Genomic DNA, 13897 nt, shown 5'->3' with positions numbered 1-13897 from the left:
TTACTATTTTCTGGCTAGGAAGAATCAAGGGAAAGAAGATTATGTTACAAGAAAGGCGAAGGGGAGGTGTTTCTCTAAAGGGGTGATTTTGGTAAATAGAATTGTTAGTTTCGGACTGAAGTTTGCCATTCATTTCAATGAGAAGAAGATTACGAAATGGAGGGGTTGGAGTCTCCATGAAGTCCATGCGTTTAAGGAACCACAACCGGACAGTTGGTGGACTTTTGTCAGTGCTGTCAACATTGTTGACTTGTGCAGCGTTGCCAAACTTTCTTTCATAGCCACTGGGCCCATTGCCCACGGTGGTCATGGTTATGGTGGTCCTGATGTGGAGGCGGCTGGTGATGTTGATCCTGTTGTGGAGGCTCGTGATGGTGGTCTTGGTTTGGAGGCTGGCTATGGTGGTCCTAGTGTGGAGGCTGTTGATGGTGATCTTGGTGTGGAGGGTGGTGATGGTGGTCCTGCTGTGGACGCTGGTGATGGTGGTACGGGTTTGGAGGCTTGTTATGGTAGTACTGCTGTGGAGTCTGGTTATGGTAATCCTGGTGTGGAGGCTCGTGATGGTGGTCTTGGTTTGGAGGCTGGCTATGGTGGTCCTAGTGTGGAGGCTGTTGATGGTGATCTTGGTGTGGAGGGTGGTGATGGTGGTCTTGGTTTGGAGGCTGGTGATGGTGGTCTTGGTTTGGAGGCTGGCTATGGTGGTCCTAGTGTGGAGGCTGGCTATGGTGATCTTGGTGTGGAGGGTGGTCATGGTTATCTTGGTGTGTATGGCTGTAAGTCGGTAACATTGATGACCTAAACATTAGTGACTTCGAGATTTGGGACATTGGTGAGATTGACTGGGGTGCTTTTTCTTTGGGGATTCCAAGAGTGGAGGACGTGGGTTTGAATAATGAAGGTCGACAGTAAGAGCTGAGCTGAGCAGAGCACCAAAATTTCTGGGTTGGTTTAATTTTCTGGGTTGGCAGGGATGAAGATAGAGAGAACCAAAATTTGTGATTTGGTGCGTTGGGGTTTGGGGGGTTTGTACTTTGTTTAAGTTTCTAAAATTAAATATTGATATGTCGTGGCTTATTGTAAACCAAGGTAGTGTTCTTTTGGTAGAGTCACTATGATAATTGTTTTTACATTTAATTTTGTCAATATGGGGCCTACTTTTTCACCCTCCACTGATTTATTTTCTTTTTCATTTGGCGCCTACTTTTTCCTCCATTTGCTTCAACTTGTTCAGTTAAAGTGCTAAACATGTACTATACCAACCGAGATTTTCATCATACTCTTAAAAACGTTGTTTTATAAATATTTAGACATATAATAACATCAGAAATTTATAAAAATAAAAATATAGCTATAAAACATTGTAAAATAAAAATCAACCGCAACAAGCGAGTTTGGTCCGCGACAAGCGGTTCAAGAGCGATTCCGTGACACCGCGACCGCGATCGCGACCGATACCGAGATTTAAAAATAACTCTCTCGAAAAGACTATGTAACAGATGCTTTGCAATAATAAGTACTGAATCAACTGGTAAAACTAGGGTTAAGTCAAATGCATGTAGCTGCCCTTGAATTCGGAAACTTACAGAACGGTTTGTCGTCTCCGTTTTGTTTCATCTAAGTACACTCGACCAATTTTTTTTTAGTAAATCAAGAGTTAGGAGTCAGCGATTTTTTTTTTAAAGTTGCATTCTAATGGGAATTTATACAAGACTTGTCCTGTTTTGGCATTGCTCTAGTATTAAGCAATACCGTGAACGAAAATTTCCGAATGAAAAACAAGCAGAAGAACATTAACATCAATACAATATAGGAAGGCTAAAATGTCGTTTGGCTTAAGTCTCTAGGATTCGTTTTATTATATTGAAATTTCTACTGGATTTAAAAGTAGTTGTATTAAAAGCACTTATTAGTAGCTGGTATGCAGTACTTAGAACTCATCTGAAGTTATGAAAAAGATGTTAATCTCTCGACATTACTGTAGGGCTCATCCGCTAACTAAATATATAAGCACATAAAATATAACTAAATCTAAGTCTTAAAGTTTATTATTTGTAATTATATTTCCACTTAAATTTCTCCAAATTGTCCCTTTTTTTGCAGGCTTGCATTCTCGAGCAACCCCATTGGTTATATCAGGTAATCTAATGTTATTTTCAAAGATGGCCATTATTTGTGCAAAAAAAAATTGTTTTAAAAAAATGTATGTTTTGCACAATAGTGTATTTCAATTATTGAAATATGGACCTGTGAAGAAAGTTTTCTGAATCCGTCACTAATTGGTAACTATCAGTCATCAAAAAGTCTTAAGACTTAAGAGTATACTTTTCAATTTTGGGGTGCTAATTCATTTGATGTGGACTTGATCTAAATGGTTTACTTAACTAAAATGCTGTTTTCAATAAATACTATACTCATCTCTAATTTTTTGAAACCTCAATCATGGACTTAGCAACTATGATGTGTGTTGTTCAAACTATACTTACTGCAATCCAGACTTTGGTTCAGCATCAACTGATCTCTTTCGTTTTTGACTGGAAGTGCGAGCTTGGAGACCTCCAAAGCACTATTAATTAAAACCATCAAATCTGTTCTCGAGGATGCTGAGGCGAAGCAGGATGCACTCAACAATCAAGAGAGGAACTACGTCAAAGAGCTCAAAGATCAGAGGTAATCAAGTGCATGAATTACAAGGTTGTAACTACGCGTTTGAAAACAACTGCCCAAATGATCGGAGGTAATCAAGTGCATGAATTACAAGGTTTGTCTGAAATGGAGTCATGGAATTTGTTTCAAAGGATGGCATTCCAAGCAAAAGAAAGAGATGATGATTTAGTTGCACTTGGCAAAAAGATTGTTAAAAAGTGCATCAATGTCCCGCTTGCTATTAGAGTCGTCGAAAGTCTTCTGCGTGGTCAATCCAAATCTAAGTGGCTATCATTTTATGACAAAGGGTTAGAGAGTGTTAGTGAAAGAAATGATACACTGAACCGCATATTGAAGCTAAGTTATGATCAACTTAGCCCTTCCTTGAAAACTTGTTTTTCTTACTGTGCTATCTTTCCCAAGGATTGGACTATTAATAAGCAAATGTTGATCTGGCTCTGGATGGCACAAGGCTACATTGACTTCGACAATTTGGGCAAGGAATATTTTCTTATCTTTCTACAAAGATGTTTCTTCCAAGATGTTGTGGATGATGAATTCGGTCAGATTGTGTGCTTTAAGATGCATGATCTCTTGCATGATATTGCTGAACAAGTAGCGGATGGTGAGATTTGTAGGTTTAGTTTTGACACTTATTGTAATACCCGCCCTTTTAGGGACCCTTTGACCAGCGTTGACTGACCTTGGGAGCGGGAATAGTCTTAGAAGTGCGTGCCAAAACTATCTTGGGTTACGTGTTAAGAGTGGTACTTGATAGAGTAGAGGCTACTCGATCGAGTAGCTAGGTTACTCGATCGAGTAGGGTGCCACTCGATCGAGTATGTTGGGTACTCGATCGAGTACCGAGTTTTCAACGAGGGTTTTATATTGCGTTTTGTTATATCCGCAATTCATTTCCGCCACTTTCCTCCTATCCTTCAGTCGCCTCTTTCCCTTCCCTTCACCATGAAACCTCCATGGAAGCCTTTTGAAGATCCTTGTGCCTTAGGAGAGCGTCACTTGAGTCGGGTAGCGGTCTTTTGCCGGGTTTCTCCCTATAGGTATGTCATAATCATCATCCGTGTCCTCATCTTTACAGTTAGGGTTTGCTTGATAGTAATAGATGATTGTATTGTGGTTATAGGCATTGCTTGATTGCTGGATATGTTGTATGTCGGCATGGATTGGTTGCAGTTGCTTAAAGATAGGTTCGCCTACTCAGTTTCTGTAGATGGTCTAGTGTGTCGGTCGTTGTAGTTATATTGTGATTGTTTATTATCGTAATTGTATTGTGACGGTTGTGATGGTGATTGTGATTGTTGTCTCTGGTTCTCGAGATGCGTTCTCGGCTGAGTGGAGTCACTTGCGGGAGTGGCTTCACGCCCTAGTTTCGCCCTTCATGGAACCCGCCACGAAAGGGGATGTGCACATTAATGGACAGGGTTATCGCCCGATACGATGAGCGGGGCTTAGGTGGGAACGACTGCGGTCCCCCACTGGCAGGGCTGGTCCAGTGGACAGTGAGTGACGGAGGTTGCTTGGGTTATTGTGATTGTGTGTGAGATTGATAGTGTCGTGTCGTGTTGATAGCTATGTTGTTGTTGTCGTATCTTATCTCAGTACTGACCTTGTGTGGTTGTTTTGTTTGTTATGTGTCTTCCGTGATCCCTTATGGTGAGCAGTCGGTCTTAGCAGGTGTTGATGTTGTTGATAGCTGGAGTCCGGGCCGGGATGAGTCTTCACGAGATTTGTTAGCATTAGAGTGTAGCTTTGAGTTGTATCTTTATATCGTTTGTTGGTTTAAATCACTTGTAATATAACATAATAGTTCTCTTATCGAAATTTGATGATTACTATCCTCGGGCAACCGAGATGGTAACGCCCTTATATGCTAATGAAGGCCTAGTTAAGGCTCCTCTGAATATGGGGGTGTTACACTTATAATGTAGGTAAGATAATTCGACATCTCTCTCTTGTGAATGACTGTTATACAAACCATATCTACAATAAGACTCATATCCGTACTTACAATCAAGTGAAGAAGGTTTATATGGGTAATGCGAACCAATTAGCTAGTAAATCGATACCAAGGTGGACATGCTTAAGGTCATTAGACTTAAGACAAATGCAAGCCGAAAGTTTACCAGATCAATAGGTCAACTTTTGCATCTGAGGTATGTAGATCTTTCATGGAGTATCCATCTGAAAATTCTTCCCAAATCAATAACAAAACTAGTTAATCTACATACTCTAGATTTACATTGCTGCAGTAGGTTAGAAAATTTGCCAAACGATGTGAGCAATCTAGTTGATTTAAGCACCTTAAATGTAGCCGGATGTGATGCACTAAGTCGTATGCCTAGAGGCATAGGTATGATGAACTGTCTGAAAAATCTAGGCCATTTTGTGGTAGGTGTACGAGGATGTTCAAGTTCAAAGCAATGTTTTGATGGGTTGGAAGACCTAAAACACCTGAATAAATTAAAAGGGAGTTTAGAGATCCGAATTGGGGTGCTTAAAATTGCAAAATTTTTGAAGGACGGACATAGCGGAGGTGCATATTTAAGGTGTATGGAACAGCTGAAGAAGATTGTTATTAGATTTAAAAAGGGAAAGGAGTATGGAAGGAAGGAGCATGAGCAAGCATTGCTGGAAGAGATGCAGCCTCATCATGATATTAGGAAGTTGGAGTTAGAAGGGTATCATGGTGAGACAATGCCGAGATGGCATGGAAGGGGAGATAACTCGACATTATTTTATCTCCCTAATCTTGTCACTTTGAAGATCTATAAATGTTGCAAATTGCTATCTCTGCCTTCTGAGGTCGCACAACTGCCCCATCTTAAAAAGCTACAACTTGTGGAATTGCAGAATCTGGAGTACGTGGTGAATAGGGACCCAGAAACGTCTGGCTCAGGTGAAGGATCATCCTTTTCCAGCCTTGTTGAACTCCGTTTTCATGTGTTGCCTAAGTTGAAAGGGTGGTGGGGGAGATCTGAATCGGGGTTACATGCGGTCAATTATCTTAGTTTTTGACCAAAATTTCATTTATCTTAGTTTTTTGTAAGTATTTGGTAGATAAATTATTTACCAAAATAAGAGTAACATATGAGAAAGCTACCAATTTTTTAATTCTTCTATTTATAATAATAAATATGAAGCACTTATAGAGACGAGGTGGACAGTCAAGCTGGAACACACTTATAGGAAAACTAATAGAGCCGCTGATTTCTTAGCAAACTTTGGGGTCAATTCGGGTTCCTTCATTACGCACTTAGACGCTCCTCTTCCTGAGCTATGTTCGATCCTTCGGGAGGAAGTTTTTGGTGTCGCTTTTCCTCGTGTTATAGTTAGTAGTTAGTTTTCGGGGCTTCACCCCTCATTTGTACCAAAAAAATATGAAGTACTTACTATGTCATTTTACCAAAAAATTCAATTACTTTTCGGTTAATTAGTAAAATATATACATACATCAAAAATTCAAAAAAATCAATATACTTTAAAAGCTTTCGAATACATCAAAAATTCAAAAAAATCAATATACTTTAAAATCTTTCAAATGCTGCATAATCTTTGATCATCTATCTCAAATTTTACCCCTATATACATAGAAATCTAAGAAATATAAATTTAATTAAAAATATGAGTAAATAGAATTCTACCTAGTATGTAAAACAAATACTAAAACACAAAGATACATGGTTGAGTAAATACTACGTAGTGCACAAGCAAAGATTTGGTTAAACTAAAACATAATGTGCGTTCTTTTGATTTAATTAATTAATGACCATAACATATGTACAGTCTTGAGTAGAGTTGGGCACCGGTTCAAAACCGGACCGGACCGGAAAAATTCATGGACCGGGACCGGACCGGATTACAAAAATTCCGGTCCGGAACCGGACCGGAAATATTCCGGTCCAAGACCGGACCGTACCGATTGGACCGAAATTATCCACTTTTTAAATTCCGGTTCATTGGATCGGATCGGACCGGTTGGACCGGAACAAAAATACAATTTTAAGAAAAAAAATGAAAATAACAATAATTCAGGGCATTCCGGTCCGGACCAAAAAATACCGGTCATGGAATTAATTTTGGTCCCGGTCCACTCGATTCGGGTCCGGACCGGTCCATTTTCCCGGTCCGGACCGGATTATGCTCACCCTACTCTTGAGGCCTTTAATAATTTGTAGTATAAGGTTAAACTAAAACATAATGTGCGTTCTTTTGATTTAATTAATTAATGACCATAACATATGTACAGTCTTGAGTAGGGCTGGGCACCGGTTCAAAACCGGACCGGACCGAAAAAATTCATGGACCGGGACCAGACCAGATTACAAAAATTCCGGCCCAAGACCGGACCAGACCGGTTGGACCGAAATTATCCACTTTTTCAAATTCCGGTTCATTAGACCGGATCTGACCGGTTGGATCGGAATAAAAATACAATTTTAAGAAAAAAAAATGAAAATAACAATAATTCCGGGCATTCCGGTCCAAACCGGTCCGGACCAGAAAGTACCGGTCCTGGATTTAATTCTGGTCCCGGTCAACTCGATTCGTGTCCGGACCGGTCCATTTTTTCGGTCCGAACCGGATTATGCCCACCCCTACTCTTGAGGCCTTTAATAATTTGTAGTATAAATTATTAAAACTCTTTCAAACTTAATCTTATTCGAAATCTAGACTACTGTGTGAGTTTAGAAATGACCTGTAATTCATCATATGAATAATACTATGAGTTGCTTCATTGTTACAAAAAGCCTTGAGTTGTCCAAGCTGCCAAATTCTATTTTAATTCTTTCGTTTCTCCACCTAATTATCTCTACATTCTTATAGAGAGTAAATTGTTGAAACAAAAATAGTAACATATATAGATCGATGTATTGTTTTATATGCATTGATCACTTGAATGTATATGGAGATATTTACGATTTATATACACACTTCAATGATTATTTAGTGACTATATTTTGATGGATCCGTGTAACTACGTAAAATTACATTACATCATATTAACATAACACTTTAATCAAATAAATTCATTATTTATCCACCAACTCCTTAAATTTATTTTAATTCTAAAATACCAACTACAAACGTATGATACCATAAGTGGGGCAAAAATAAAAATGATAACTTGAACTATTACGAATGTCCATTATTTATTTGATCATTTTAATCTACTTATATTAGGATGATTTTATTAAGATATATTTGATCTACTTATATTAGGATAGTTTTAATAAAATTTATTTTCAGTATTAAGAAATCTACTTTTCTTAAGATAATTTTATTTATTAATTTTTTTTTCGAAATCTACTATTGTAAGGATTTCAATTTATTGAATTTTTTTATTTTATTTATCAATTTTTTTTTTCGAAATCTACTCTTTTTAGGATTTCTAAAAAAGTTGGACTCTCTAATATCGCTCGAAAAATTCTTGCTTTATATATATGTATTGATTGATTGATTGATTGATTTATAAACCACTCTCATGCAAACCTTTTACATTACATTTCTCCTTGCTCCATATTTATGTATGTAAAAATCAATAACTCTATTATCTAAATACAAAATCTATATATCTAACTTAAAGGCATGCTAAATTACCTATCATAATCTACATGTCATATCTATACAATAATATAAAAAGGCTACCTTGAGCATATGTATAAGACATGCGACAGTGTAGAATTACTAAGAAACTTTCATTTGATAATATGTGACTAATTAATAATATTCATTCGTAGAATTAAGATAGAATACTTATTATCACGTTTATGACCCCTTATTCATCTCTAACTCTTCATTTTCTCTTTAGCTCTTCCTTTTCCTTTTTGATGATTCATTTCTTCCCCTAAAATTTAACTCCTTATTTGATGCTAAGTTAATATAAGTAAAGTCTTTAAAATAAGCACTTTTATTTTTTATCCTCTTTTTCTAACCTTTTGGCATATTCATATGTTATTGGAACTTTCCATTGCATATAATTTTTATTAATCATTTGCATTTGTGAAAAAAATAAAGTTATATCATACATAAGATTTGTGTTTTATTTGGTATTGTTTAAATAACTTTTATTGATGTCAATTTGTATTTCTCACCTTGATTTATTTTTGCAGATGGAATGGTACAATTTTCTTATTATTGCAAAGTTGGATTGTGCAGTTAATTACGTTATACATAAGGTATGTTCTACGAGTTTTGTTTGTGTAATTTATATAAGCTTATTGTAAAATGCACAGTTTTTTTTTTAATTTATCCACTAATATCGCTTTGTGGTAGATTTATTTTATACTATCTTTATGTAAACCCTCTTTACAAGATTAATTGAATTATCATTAAATGTATGTTTGTTTCTTATTCTTTTTTTGTAGGTGATGCTTCCTTTGTCTTCTCATAATATTAACATAGTGTGTTAAAAAAAACTACATGGGAAATGTGTAGGCAACAGAAGGATTTAGTTGAACAAAAACTTGATATCCGTCCTTGAACCATGTTCTAATGATATTAAAACTTATTTGGTACGTAATTGTCTCACTTGATATAAAAACAAAACATTTTTAGTTTTTAATTCGATTTAGAGGATCTTAGTAAATTGTTTTTTTTATAACTGTTTTTGTACAAAAAAAAATACAATATAGTTAAAAGGCTACTTAAAATATCTAATTTTAATTCACATGTCATTTTTATATTGGTTAATATTAAGGCTACATCAGACTTATTTATTAAAATTCTCCATAAGATTTACTAATATTTTTTGATGAAAATCATAATACCGATCATGATTTAAATTATAAAAATTAATTAACAATTTACTCTCATCATTTAAATCGTACAATTTGTCCATCTAACTCTTCATTAACCATAGAGATAGTAGTTAAAAAGTCTTATATGTAGTAAATAAAAAGTCTAATAATTTGGATTATAAAGCTACTAATAATATTTTTTTAGTGGAAACCATAAGATCATGTACTAAATTACAAAAATAAATTAAGAATTCACTCTCATTATTTAAAATTTAAATCGTAAAATTTATCCATATAATTCCTCATTAGTAATAAAGATAGTAGCTAAAAGGTCTTATATGTGGTAAATGAAAAATCCAATAACTTGGATTATAAAGCTTCACAATTTCTCATATTGTTACTTTTGTTTTATTTCAAAACCATCTTAAATATTGTAATTAGCACACTTGCGAAAAAGTGAAAAATAAGGTGTATATGTGCATGTGATTCAAACGTTCATATTCTTCTTAAAAGTACTCCATATTTCTATCTTTTGAGATTTTAAAATTTTAAACGTTTAATAAGTTGTATAGTTAGTTTTGTAATTAAGATGATGCTTAATTAATTTTAATTTTAATTTTAACTATCACAAATTGCAGATTATTGATTGTGAGGAGGCTATTAAAAAGTGGAGATTACATATTTGGATCTAAATGTGAAAAACGAAAACATATTTTTTACTCTTTTAGTTGGCTTACAAAGCATCACCATTCATTATCGGCGAGATTTTCTATTTTACATGTATATTTTTGATAAAAAGTATAGATTTTGAGGAAAAGTTAAATTAATAGTGTCTATTTAACTTTCTTAAAAAAACATATCAGATATGTAATTGTGATCTTGGAGTGCTTTGTTTATCGACCTAACCACGCAGCCGTTTTTAGCTTAATTATTTATGACGTACATCATAAATACATAAAAATAACAAATTTGTAAAAAAATTAAACAAACATTTATAGTTATAAAATTAGCTACATTAAATTGTTGACTACAAAATATTAACATGTATTAAAATATATGGAAATGATGGGGCATATTCTGTGCCCGCTGACCAAGTCAACATATTGAACGAGGTCAAAGATATCCACAGCAAGCCAATGACTTAGACATCCCAGCCGATGCAGCCTTTCGGCCTGCCAGCCTGGGTCTCGGCATGGCAACCTACCAGCCGGGGCACATACCCGCGTACTCATATCCAAGAACCCTCGGCATGGAGTCAACCAGGCTCGCCGGCCTGCCATAGGTCCCTCGGCCGAGGGTAGATCAGTCTTTCCACCTGCTATGCCACTTGGCCCACTTGGCCACTACGTGACAAAAGGTGAAAGTCTATAAATACTCCTCAATCCTCATTGAGGAAGGGATCCAGAATCCAACCTAAGAACCACTTAAATTGGTATTATCTCTCTCATCTCTCTACAATACACGTCATCAAGCAACATTCTACTTAATCACAATAAGTTCACTGACTTGAGCGTCGGAGTGAGTACGCTTGGCACAAAGCCAAGCCCTCAGTTTGCTCATTGTTGCAGGAGAGGCCGAGGAGAGCAGTCAAGGCTAGAAGAGGCATTATTCGACAAAGCTAGCGTGGTAAACAAACCTAGTTCGGAATTCACACCCGGAACAATTGGCGCCGTCTGTGGGGAATGGATCTACTAGGGCCATTTCCAACGGCGTCCGGAGGAAGAAAGTTCCTAATCGTCGCCGTCGACTACTTCACCAAATGGGTTGAGGCCGTGGCAGTGCCTGCGAAAACTGCGGCGGCCGTAAGAAAGGTGATCTGGGAAAATGTCATAACTCGTTTTGGGTTACCCCAAGTCATGGTGTTCGACCATGGCCGAGAATTTTGGATTGACACAATAATGAGCTGGTTGGAAGAACTCGGCATCAAATTTGCATACTCCTCCGTCTGCCACCCCCAGAGCAACGGACAGGCGGAGGCAGCCAATAAAACGATCCTCAACGGCTTGAAGAAGACGGTTGAAGACCTCAAGGGAAGATGGGCCGATGAGCTACCCGGCGTTCTATGGTCCCTCCGGACCACGGAGAAAGAAGCAACGGGGTACAGTCCTTTTCACCTAGTCTACGGGTCCGGCGATCCCCGCCGATTGAAGCAACGGTGCCAACATTCAGAACGGCCACTTTTAACCCCGATGAAAACGAGGAAGGCCTAAGAACCTCCCTGGACTTGGTCGAAGAAAGCCGAGATACGGCACGCCTCAACTTAGCGGATATCGAGCCGAATGAAAAGGGCCTACAACCGAAGAGTCCACAAAAGGGACTTAAAAGTAGGAGATCTGGTCCTAAGGAAGTCAGCCGCCACCAACAAAGGAAACATCCATGGCAAGTTGACGGCCAATCGGGAGGGTCCCTACAAGGTAGTTGAAGAAATGAGGCCGGGTACATACCGGCTGACGGACATGGGAGATGTACCTTTGATGAGCCATTGGAACACCGACAATCTCGAAAAATACTTTGTATAACAATGAGTTGCCCAAAACAATTGTTGGCACCCCAATACATATTCATATCTAATGAGGAGTCATCCAAGTTTTTCAATCAAAGTGTTAATCCACCCCAATCAGAAGGCATACTAACATATGTACACAGCAGACAGAGCCAAAATCTCGATCATCCCGGCCTTTAACGGAGTGACGGGGACGAGCGATATGCTAACATATGTTCAACGGTCAAAACGTAAACTCCGTTGCCCGGAATCGGCGGGAAGAGACGAGTGAAACGCGATCGCCCTCGGCAAATTAAGACCGAGCTTAAAGACGTTAAACACAGTTGAGATACGCATTCTAACTGCCTCGGCCAAGCCGAAGGTAAAAACGAAAAAGCGCTCAATTAATTAACGCGACTGCCCTCGGCAAATTAAGACCGAGCTTAAAGACGTTAAACACAGTTGAGATACGCATTCTAACTGCCTCGGCCAAGCCGAAGGTAAAAACGAAAAAGCGCTCAATTAATTAACGCAATCGCCCTCGGCAAATTAAGACCGAGCTTAAAGACGTTAAACACAGTTGAGATACGCATTCTAACTGCCTCGGCCAAGCCGAAGGTAAAAACGAAAAAGCGCTCAATTAATTAACGCAACTGCCCTCGGCAAATTAAGACCGAGTTTGAAGACGTTAAACACAGTTGAGATACGCATTCTAAACTGCCTCGGCTGAAGCCAAAGGTAAAAACGAAAAGCGCTCAATTAATTAACGCAAGAAGACAAGTGAAGGAATAAATCAAAGGCCTCGGCCAAGCCAGAGGCAAAGCAAGCAATTTCTCATTAAGAAAAAGATAACGAGTTACAAGAAGGAGAAACACAGACGACGGCCGTCCCCTTTGGGATAAGCCAAGACTCTACCTACCAAGGTCTTACAAAATACAAGGAAAAGAAAAAGCAAAAGGTTTCGGACTGGTTCTTTGAAAGCGCCAAAAGGATGGCAGGGAGAAAAGGCTTAATAGTTGGCCCCCGAATAGCTGAAGCTATCCGAGACGCCGGGTGAGCCTGGTGACGACCGCCCGTCTCCCTATGCCTGTTGCTGCTTGCCCTTACCGCCATCAGCAGCGTTACCCTCGGTGAGCGACTTAGATGCGATCTGGGCAGCCTTAGCATCCTCAGCTGCCTTATCCGCCGCAGCTTTCTTAGCAGCCTTAGCATCCTCAGCTGCCTTCAGTCTAGCGGACTCCTCCTTGGCCGCCCTCGTCTTCTCTGCAAAGGCCGCCTTTGCAGCGGTCGCCTCCTCCTCCTTCTTGGCCCTCGCATCCTCGGCAGCCTTATCCGCCGCAGCCTTCTCTTTAGCTTCGAGCCTATCGTCGAACAGCTCGTCAAATTTTGTCCACAGAAAGGAGCCATCCGGATAGACCTCATCTATCACCTCCCGAAAGCTTCTTCGGTCGGGTCCCTATATGCGAGCACACATGCGAGGGAGAATCGTGCTTTGAAGTGTCTCAATATCCTTCTCCCTTTGGGCAAGGATAGCACTAGTCTCCCTATGCGACTCCGCTTGGAGCCGATACGCCCTTTTCGACTCCTCCCTTTGGGCGACAACAACGTCGTAGCCGCCCTTGTACTGTCCCGTTCCTCCTTCAACTTGGCGGCGGCGAGAATCGGCGACCTCTACCTTGGCCTTCTCGGCCGACAACAGCTTCTCAATTTCCTCGACCCGCGCTTGTGCGGCAAGGAGGTCAAGCTTAGCCTTCCCGGCCACCCCTTTGCGGCAACAACATCGAGCCTCGGGCCGCTCTATCAACGGTCCCGTCTCGGCCAAGGCCTTTTCTTGCTCCCTAATACGAGAGCCGACCGGTTCGGACCAAATCCCAACCTTCTTGCTCGACTTTGTACCCTCCGCTATGAGCCGGTCGTTGGATATCGACGCGAGTACGGAGTCGGCATTTTTCCCGCCGTCTGCATAGGCCTCTTCTCAACTCGCCGCTCGCATTGGGGATGATCGCGCCGGTTG

The 13897-nt window shown here is 39.2% G+C and overlaps 1 protein-coding gene across 1 annotated transcript; it reads left to right on the top strand.

Moving 5' to 3' along the window:
• Window positions 1–2724: 2724 nt before the first annotated feature.
• On the top strand, window positions 2725–5679 carry LOC141654730 (putative disease resistance protein RGA1). Its single transcript, XM_074461846.1, has 2 exons — window positions 2725–3268; window positions 4826–5679. Exons 1-2 carry the CDS (start codon window positions 2725–2727, stop codon window positions 5677–5679), a joined length of 1398 nt encoding a protein of 465 aa, XP_074317947.1.
• The last annotated feature ends 8218 nt before the right edge of the window (window positions 5680–13897 follow it).

The sequence above is a fragment of the Silene latifolia genome, chromosome 5 (genome assembly GCF_048544455.1).
Source record: "Silene latifolia isolate original U9 population chromosome 5, ASM4854445v1, whole genome shotgun sequence".
NCBI lineage: Eukaryota > Viridiplantae > Streptophyta > Magnoliopsida > Caryophyllales > Caryophyllaceae > Silene > Silene latifolia.
This window is presented reverse-complemented; position numbering and strand designations above follow the sequence as displayed.

Coding starts and splice junctions, on each gene's coding strand:
- LOC141654730 (XM_074461846.1), top strand. CDS start 2,725: ATGATCGGAGGTAATCAAGTGCATGAATTACAAGGTTTGTCTGAAATG. Junction 3,269..4,825: donor TGCTGAACAAGTAGCGGATG/GTGAGATTTGTA, acceptor TGAGGTATGTAG/ATCTTTCATGGAGTATCCAT.